The 9,583-nt window shown below is 45.9% G+C and overlaps 1 protein-coding gene across 1 annotated transcript; it reads left to right on the top strand.

Moving 5' to 3' along the window:
- Positions 1–389: 389 nt before the first annotated feature.
- Positions 390–3,382, top strand: LOC120925097 (receptor-type tyrosine-protein phosphatase mu-like). The gene is made up of 2 exons (XM_040335972.1): positions 390–493; positions 2,976–3,382. Exons 1-2 carry the CDS (start codon positions 426–428, stop codon positions 3,244–3,246), a joined length of 339 nt encoding a protein of 112 aa, XP_040191906.1. The 5' UTR covers positions 390–425; the 3' UTR covers positions 3,247–3,382.
- The last annotated feature ends 6,201 nt before the right edge of the window (positions 3,383–9,583 follow it).

Here is a 9,583-nt window from a genome sequence, read left to right on the forward strand (position 1 = left end):
TGACCGGTACTTCCTTTCAGGGTAGCTGTTGGTCTGACATAGTGGCTTGTGCCCATGCACATGCTGAGCCAGTTGCTAGAAATGCCCCTTGTCAGTACTCCACCCCAGTGAGGGTACCTCGTGCAGGGGCCAATCAGGAAGCAGGCATGGCTAGTCACATCCATTATTGCTGGGCAAGCCTGGCTAAGTTCTAATTAACTAACTATTGCCATGGTCTCTTTAGTGTGGGGGGTCTTCAAGTGTATGAAGAAGACGTAGTCTCACGTTGAAATCTAAGTATGTGGGCTGGTGGTGAATGTTCCTCGTGAGTGTAAGTGCAATTTCCATATCCACCCCTGGTCAGACAGTCTTTACTGACACACAGCACATCAGCTCTATTTCCTAAATGGATTCCTGAATTTTCTTTTTCAGATCCTCCGCTTCACATGGAGAAGACAATGAATGATGACACTTTACAGCTCCACCCGGTTCTCAATCTGAACGGACCAATCAGGTGAAAAACTGCTTACAGTTGGTTAATCTGTTTCTGTAACTACAATCAGAAGGGTCAAATGAGCCCAGCTTGTAAATGTTGATCTATACTTATATTTCTTGGGTGACAGAATTCTTGCCGCTCTGATTCATTCTCCTCCTGAGAAACCTTGTGACCGATGTTTTGTCCCTGAGGGTCTTCGCACCGCTGTGCTCCAGACTTGCCATTTTCCCAAGGCTGCTGGTAACCCTGGGAAGAATCAAATAATTTGGGCCATTTCCCAACAATTCTGGTGGCCTAGTCTACGTGCTGATGTAGCCGACTTTGTAGCTGCCTGTTCCGTGTGTGCTATGTGTAAGACACCACGACATCTTCCAGTAGGCTTCCTACAACCCATACTCATTGGAGAGAGGCCATGGACCCACCTGTCTATGGATTTTATTGTGGAGTTACCCAACTCCCAGGGAAACACAGTTATCCTTATGGTGGTTGACCAGTTATTGTGTCACATTGCATTCCACTTAAGACGTTGCCTACATCCAAAGAACTAGCAGACATTTTTGCTCGGGAGATCTTACGATTACATTTGCTACCGAAGGTTATCTTCTTGGACAGGGGTAGCTAGTTTGTATCCAAGTTTTGGTGAGCCTTTTGTGCACAGTTGAGAATTCAGCTTTCCTTCTCCTCTGCGTATCACCCGTAGTCTAATGGGGCCGCAGAACGAGCCAACCAGTCCTTGGAGCAGTTTTTACATTGCTATATTGCTGACCATCACAACAACTGGTCAGACCTCTTACCTTGGGTGATGTTTGCTCACAATAGTGCCATTAATTTCGCTTCTCAATTGTCCCTGTTTATGGTGAATTACAGTTTCCAACCATCTATGTTGTCTGACTCATTCGTTCCTCAGAGCATTCCTGTGTTAGAGGAACGTCTCCATGGTCTTCGTTCGATTTCTTGCGGCGTGCCAATTATATAGTATATACAGTCTCCATGCTGACCGCAGACACCTACCTGCATCTTCCTACCAAGTTGGGGAGAGGGTCTGGCTGTCACCTCGCAACCTGCGACTCCATGTTTCGAGCCGAGTGGCTTACGTTTTAGACCTTCCTTCTAATATGAGTATCTCTAATGAATTTCATGTCTCCTTCTTAAAACCTTTGGTGTGCAACCGCTTCACCACCTCAGTGCCAAGTCCTCACCCAGTACAAGTTGAAAACCATGAGGAGTATGAAGTAGAATCCATCATTGACTCCGCTCTTGGATCTCATCCTCAGTCGTACATGCCCCTGTTCTCCTCCTTGTTTTCCATAGACGTTTCCCCCTCAAACTTGGTGACCCTCCGAGGGAGAGGGGTCGTTGAGGAGGGGGTACTGTCAGAGCTGGGCTCAGCCCTCCCTTCTAAGAGCTCAGGCTGCTCAGCTGTCGGTTAATTGCCAGTACTCCATTCCACAGTGACTCACCTGGTGATCATATCCTGCTCGTCAACAAGCCCTGCTGGCTATTTAAGCTGCATGTATTAGATCTCCTGTGCCTTTGCCTTGGTCAACAAATCCAGAGACTCTCTGCTGTGTTCCTGTTGAAGACTTGCTTGGCTGACCTTCTGTTTTGTGGCTGCATTGCTCTGGTGGATGAAGATGCTTTGGGATGCTGAGGGCCACTCAGTGACTGATGCATGTCAAAGCCCTTTTTGATCCTGATAAATATTCTATCTTCACTCGTCCTGCCTCAAGTTCATTATAAAGCGTTGAAATTTCATCTTAAAGTTGGGCCAGCGCTACTTCCATTAGAGTGTAGGTGTGATATAAACTCAGACAAGGTATTCGTAGAAGGGAATACCCCTTGCCGGTCCAAGGCCTTTCTAGGCAGAGGCACTAAAGATTCAAAACTTGGTGAATTGTGCATTGTGGTGTTTTGGCAGTGCATTCAGAAATAAATAGGCTTCCTTAACACAATGCAAGTTAATGTGGTAAATAACAAATGTTAATGTGAATGCAAGAAAGTTACCACAACTTCTTGAACAGGTCTCTAGATGGCCATGCAGTTACACCTGCGGAATGGTGGAAGCAATGGAGATGCCGGGTACTTGTGTCCCATGGAACCTCCTGCTATTCTTGCTTCAATCTATTGTCTATAAAAAAAAGTACTGATTGTTTCATTCTAAGAGAAAGAGACCAAAGAGAAGGAGGACAGTGAGAAAGGAGAAGTGCCTTGTATGCTCTTTGTTACCTTATTATACAAGGCCTTATTTAAGGTGCATATAGGAGCCCCGAGTCTTTTAGGATCCTAACAGCCCCCCTGCTCTAAACCAACAAGGGAGAACCTGTCAATTTATCTGTTTCTCCCCTAAATTCTGCAATGTTTGAAAAAAAATCTGAAATATGATGCATTTAGAGTTTATCAGAATGTATTTATCTGAGTGAATAATTAATATAAAGGACAGCAGAGATGACATGCATTATATCACATTCCTGAGATTTATTCCAATATTTTCTGCCTCCAGATCTTATGAAATAATTGTCTTTGGCGGTAAGGAAGACAATTCAACAAAGGAGTGTCTGACTTTCACAACCACCCCGTACAACTCCAGCTGGACTCTGAGCCGTTATACCGCGGCTGTCCTTCCTGCAGAGACCCTCACAGGACCCAGAACCTTCACCCTGGGGGATGACCACCATTATAATGGGTTCCACAATGCTCCTCTTATCCCCAACATCAACTACACCGTCTACATTCGGGTCACCAGCCGCTGGAATCACGTAAGTCTATACTGAGGTCTTCCTGGTGTGTGAGTGCCATGAATGAGGTCTGATAGTCTCTGTTTTCTGGAGTTTGTAGTGGAAATGATAATTACAGATTCTTGGTATGAATAAGAATCCAAGTACAAGTTAATTACAGTAGCTAACAGGCTTGGCTATTCATAATTGTAGTGATATAATTAGTCCAATAAATGTATAGGGCCAGATCCAGAGAGAGAGTACGCCGGCGTATCTACTGATACTCCGGCGTACTTTCAAATTTCCCGCGTCGTATCTTTAGTTTGAATCCTCAAACCAAGATACGACGGCATCTGGGTTTGATCCGACAGGCGAACGGCTTCGTACGCCTTCGGATCGTAGATGCAATATACTTCGGCATCCGCTGGGTGGAGTTTGCGTTGTTTTCCGCGTCGGGTATGCAAATTAGCTTTTTCCGACGATCCACGAACGTACGTGCGGCCGTCGCATTCTCTTACGTCGTCTCTAGTCTGCTTTTTCCGCCGTATAGTTAAAGCTGCTATTTTGCGGCGTATAGATAGACTTGCCATGTTAAGTATGGCCGTCGTTCCCGTGTAGAAATTTGAATTTTTTTTTCTTTTGCATAAGTCGTCCGTGAATCGGGATGGACGTAAGTCACGTCTAAGTTTAAAAAATGACGTTGTTGCGTCGTCATTTCGCGCAATGCACAGCGGGAAATTTCAAAACGGAGCATGCGCAGTTCATTTGGCGCGGGGTTGCGCTTCATTTAAATGAAACACGCCCCCTTATCGCCGATTTGAATTCCGCCGCCAGAAATACACTACGCCGCCGTAACTTACGGTGCAAATTCGTTGTGGATTTGAAACAAAGCCAAGTAACTTGCGGCGGCGTAGCGTATCTCTGATACGCTGCGCCGGTGCCAATCTATGTGGATCTGGCCCTACGTGTCCAGTCCTCTTAGATAATTGATACCTTAGATATTATATGAAGACTATAAATTAGGTTGTTCCGCAGCAACACAGGTTCTCCACAGAACGCATTTTAATTAACTTCCAATAACGAACAAAGTCCAAATTCCACAGATGATACAATATCTAACAGAGTAAGTCAAAATCTCATCTTAGAGACTAGAAAATGCATTTCCTGAGGAAAATGCGAGTGGGAATGCTGAATAGCTGAGCCCGCACCAAAGCCATTCACCATAACCACTACACTATCTTTAGGACACACAGCTCCTTTCTCTATCTGCAAAGTAGAGAGTGTCCTTACTTCCTGGTCGCCCCTCCCCCTCAAGAGGTTTCCCCTCCCCCCCCCCCCCCCAGGTCAGTGAGGAGGAATATTGCACTGAGGTAGAAAGCTATTTAGGGAAAGAAATACCATTACAAACGCTTTTTACCACACACCAAATACATGAAATAAGCATTCAAACAAACCTTAATAAATCCACAATCGTACATGCGATCGATACAGCGACTTCACCGTTTGAAAGACACGGCCCTTGTGAACGCATCGATATGAAATTTATGTTGATAAACTTAAAAATGTGGCCATTTCAGCGATTTAGAAAAGAGTGTACACAAAGTGTGTTTTGCAGGAACATTTTAAAGACGTTTTAAAATGACGGTCAATGGGAGGAATTTTGGGGCTCTTGTCCTTTAGAAGCTCCTGGAACTAAAAGTAAAATCACAAAGCCTATCACAAAACTGATCACATTGCCTGAAACCAGACAAAAATACCTACGTTTTGATATATAAATTGTGTATGACAAGTATATCTTGTGGGCGTGAGAGCAATTTGTTCCCCCTTTTTTTAAAGATAATTTTTTTTTTTCAATGATCTGCACCGTAATGGTCACATGACACACTCTAAAACACCTCCATAGGAACGCATTATAATCGATAACGTTTTTTGAAAAAAACACTAAATGTAAATTGCTTTTTCACAAAAACCGTAAAAGATATCAATCTAAAAAGTCATTTTCGGATAGCTGAATATTTTGTGACCGTTTTAAAGTTTGTTTGGTGTCTGTAAGTGAAAGTATGAAGGAGAAGAAGCATTTGGCAGCACATGAGATTTTAAGGGGTAAAAAGCATGTTCTCATTGACTTCAATGTTAAAAAAAAGTGTCTAAAAGCTTAATATTTTAAAAAGTATAAATAGTACAAAAATACTTGAAGAAGTCCCATCGTTAGCTGAACGAGATGAACATTTTAAAAGTTGAATGGTCTCAATAGCTGAAAGTATGCAGAAGTTACGCAGAGCCAAAAAACGTACGGAATAAGAATAATAAAAAACGAATATCAATACTGGGAATGCTTATTAAAGCATTCCCACTAAATATATATTCTGATCACTTCCAGACCAACATATATCCATGCAGAGAATACATAGGGGTATATTCTCTCCACTTCTAGATCTGTGCCATGTTTCTCAGTGACAAGAACAGACGAATGCCAGCTTGACTTTCTCAAATACTGGTCTCACACTGGAGGGAGTGGTTCTTCCAGGTCAACCAACTGTTTCCCTGAATGAAAACCCCCTCAAGTCTTATTACCATCAATAAATATGTCCTTATGTATGTAAGGAAGTACCAGGCCATCTCACACACCTAGGTAGTCTTAGATAAGATTAACACATCAAAGGGTCCTCTGTACGTCTTTGATTTGATTTTATTATTTGTTAAGCGCCAAATACAGTTCAAGAACTGCACCTAAGCGCTAGATCTTGAGCGTCTTGATCTGTGTTTGGCCACTAACCCTTTTGGTCAGCAAACTAAATACCATGCCATACATATAACACAATATTTTAAATACCTACACATCTATATTAATATTACAACAATAATGTCTAGAGAAATAAGTCTCAGTGAGTTCTGTTTCGTTAGAGAAGAGGTCTTGGCTTCCTAGAGCACTGGAAGGTGGTGGTCTTGGAGCCTGATCGCTTTCTTAGTGCGTTCCCAGGTTTAGTTTACCCGGGTTAAATGTATTTGAACTTATTTACTATAAATTTGCTGGTTATAGAATCTTTAACCTTCAAACATGATAAAGTTCAGGATGGACATTGAGGAGCACATTTTGGACAGAGAGGACAATTGATTGGCAAGGTCTGTGAAAGAGGCCAGGGCCCAGCAACATCAATCTGAAATAACCATCAATGAACAGGGGTGGGGACTTTGAGCACCTTCTGTCTTCCACATATAAGGCTGTTTTAACATCTCTACCCTGAAAACAAAAATTCACACCTCAACCATGTGACTTGAAGTATTAACACCTATGCAGACCCTTTGACACCAATGACGGGGGTTATGTAACCAGAACAGGGCGTTTCCACAACTTTCACACCTCCCATCATGCTTTTGGTCATGATAAGAAAGAATGTGGTAGAGAGGCGGCACAGCGACGTGACATTCTCCACCTCATATAATTCGAGATTTTCCTAGCTTGTGACGGAAAATATTGATTATATGAAGACAGGAGGCGAGTATCTTATGCATTATCTTTCTTTAATAATGCCCACAGCAGAAATACAGTAAACATTTATTGTAACTTAAAAGAAAAAATTCAAAGAACTACCCTTCCCAGCAGTCCCTGGGCCAGCGTAGCCCCTCCCAGACCGTAATCTATATAAGGGACTGTCTGAGGTAACCTATTCCTCTTTCTTCATGCGAATTAGTGTAAACAGGAACCGAAAGTCCAATTAGACATCTCCGCGGCTGCCGGGAACCTTCCGACCGGAACACAACATCTGGAGGAAACGAAAGGACAAGGCCAACACGGACCAACTTCATCCGGACCAACTTCATCCCAACGGGGACTATAGGAAAACCAAAACCATTCGGAGCCGACCGGTCAGTCGTCTTCAGGAACATGGACCAACGGATTCAGTCAACGGCATCCCGACTCCGGATCTGGAACGTAGTAGGAGCCTCCATCTGCGGTGAACTAAACCCATGGATCAAAACGGAACAGCAATCCCGACGGGGTTAGTGAAAACGAACTCCCGGGGCGTACCAGCCTCCGACTTGCAGGGTGTGTGGTTCAACAGTCTAGAACGAGAGGGAGACAACCTCGTGACAGGGTTGGGTCGGGAGGGAAGATACTCGCCTCCTGTCTTCATATAATCAATATTTTCCGTCACAAGCTAGGAAAATCTCGAATTATACCTCAGACAGGAGGCTCATATCTTATGCAAGTTCAAAGCTATAACAATGCATATATAGATGATAACAAATGAAACAACTACAAAATTGATATAGATATGTGTTCCTCCGATCCAAGCAGAATTGGCGGAAAGCAATCGTGGTTACCAGTCCGCCGCTAGCCGTAAATCCTATAGGGAGCCGCCCGGGGTGATGACCTAGGAGCCACCGCTCCTCTGGAGGGGTGGGCGCCCAACGGGGTTACGTAAGACCCTGCCATTTCCATGATTGATCGTACCCCTCTGGCTAGCGTAGCTGAGGAAACCGGAAACTGAGGTTTAGAAGATCGCAGTGGGACCGTGAAGGACTAAGAAATCCGTAGACAACGGAGTACGATGTGCGGGGAAGAACGGGTAGAAAAAAACGATGAAGTCCCGCCGCTGTCCTACGCACGACGGAAAAACCCTGACTCTCCGAGGCGGGATCCGACGCCTGGAATGGCCAACGTCGTGACACCCGATATGCGTCTGACGGAATCAGACACGAGGGGGCAGTAGCTCAAACGACAATAACCTCCGACAGAGTGAGATTGTCCCCCCAGTCCTGGCGCGTGGTCAGGACCACTGATCACCTCCCAAGAGCGTTGTTACCCTGGGTGTGATGGGCGTTGAAACTTAACGCTTACTAAGTCGGTACACCATGGGTGTTATCCCACCGGTAGTAAGTCTACAAGGGAGCGGTAGTCCGAGTTCGCAGCGCGGAAGGCGCAGGGGAGCTATAGGACCTCCCGGACTCAAACGAGTCCACCAGGTAGTTCGTCATCTCAGACGAACGCCTTCATGAGGTTAACTTGTCGTTGATCACCAACTAACCCAGAGTCCTCCGGATGATCGAAATGTATATCTAGTCCCAAGGCCTAGATCAAGGCAAGTGGAACCCCCGTTATAAAAGAAAAGGTCGCTGTCCGAGAATTCCAATCTAACACCATAGCGGAAGTGCCCGGGGTACATTTCGCAGCTGGAACGATGTCGCGTTCCAGGCAGAAATGTCAGAGATCTTGCTAGATCCGTTAGGATTTTGGGTCAAGGACCCCCCAAGCGAAGGTCGTACTGGACCGCGGATACGGTGTCCATACGCAAGAACACACCGTAGGTGGACGTGTGTGGCATTAGAGTCCTGATGGCAAGACGGTCGTCAGGATTTCCACGTGTGAACGTGCAGCAGAGACTCCGCTGTGGGCCACGCCCCTCCTGTGGACGAGGGACCGCATCGAGTACCCCAACCGAGGTGGTTGGCAACCTATTCCAAGATGAATCCGTCGTGGAGTTGCAGGTGGACCTGCCGTGCCGTCTGTCGACCTGACGTAGCCACCACCGTAGTTCAATTATGGCTTCCGTGTCCAGAGTGACGACGTCTGCACAGTGAAGCCCCTGGCAAAGACGTAGGGACTGAGACTCTGAAGGTCTCGATAGTGAAAAGAAGCTGGACAAATGGCCTGGATTAACGCCGGAAACAGGCCGACCAGGCGAGCCAGTCCGCGTAAGGATACCCGTCGTTAGCCCAGCATGATACTGACCTCGTGCAGATGGCGGCCAAGTGGTCATGGGTAGCCGAAGGATCACTAGGTTGGTGTCCACCAAGAACCCTAAAACTCTACCTCCTGAGATGGGGAGAGGATAGATTCCCTGTGATCTATGGGGAACTGTCCCGGAGGCGTGTTCGTTCGCCAGGCGAGGGGTACGAGCCATTAGGAGTAGGTCGTCCAAGTAGATAATCAACCTCACCCTTTGTGTCACAGAATGTCGTCACTGTATACAGTAATTACGAGAGATTTCTCAAGTTACTACCGGGCGATAACCGCCCTCCTTACCTGACCAGGAAGACGTTGTTGGGGAAACTCGGGGAGAGCGGGTCCGTCTCCACTATCGTTTGGGTGAACCAGAGGCCCTGCAATTCGTTGTCTATTAGGGCGGTGTTCAGGTCTGAAGACCGAGGAAAGAGGGACTAGGTCCATCTCCGGTCCTATAATCCTGATAGACCGGCACTGTACCGTGTTAGACTTTGATGACGTTTGGGCTAATCCGGGATGGAATAGAGCCCTACCGTCTTGGAATATCTTAATCAGCGTGATCCCGACTAGCCTGCCCTCGGTGGTCGGACCGGGGTCTGATTCGGCTAGGTGAGACAGCTGGGGAACAAGCCACCTTAAGATTCGAGCGGCGGTGTCCAGTCGGAC

This window comes from Rana temporaria, chromosome 1, assembly GCF_905171775.1.
Source record: "Rana temporaria chromosome 1, aRanTem1.1, whole genome shotgun sequence".
Taxonomy (NCBI): domain Eukaryota; kingdom Metazoa; phylum Chordata; class Amphibia; order Anura; family Ranidae; genus Rana; species Rana temporaria.

Excerpts from the sequence above, each read along its gene's own strand:
- LOC120925097 (XM_040335972.1), top strand. The coding sequence starts at position 426 with ATGGAGAAGACAATGAATGATGACACTTTACAGCTCCACCCGGTTCTC. Across the intron at positions 494-2,975 it reads AATCTGAACGGACCAATCAG|ATCTTATGAAATAATTGTCT; the intron begins GTGAAAAACTGC and ends TTCTGCCTCCAG.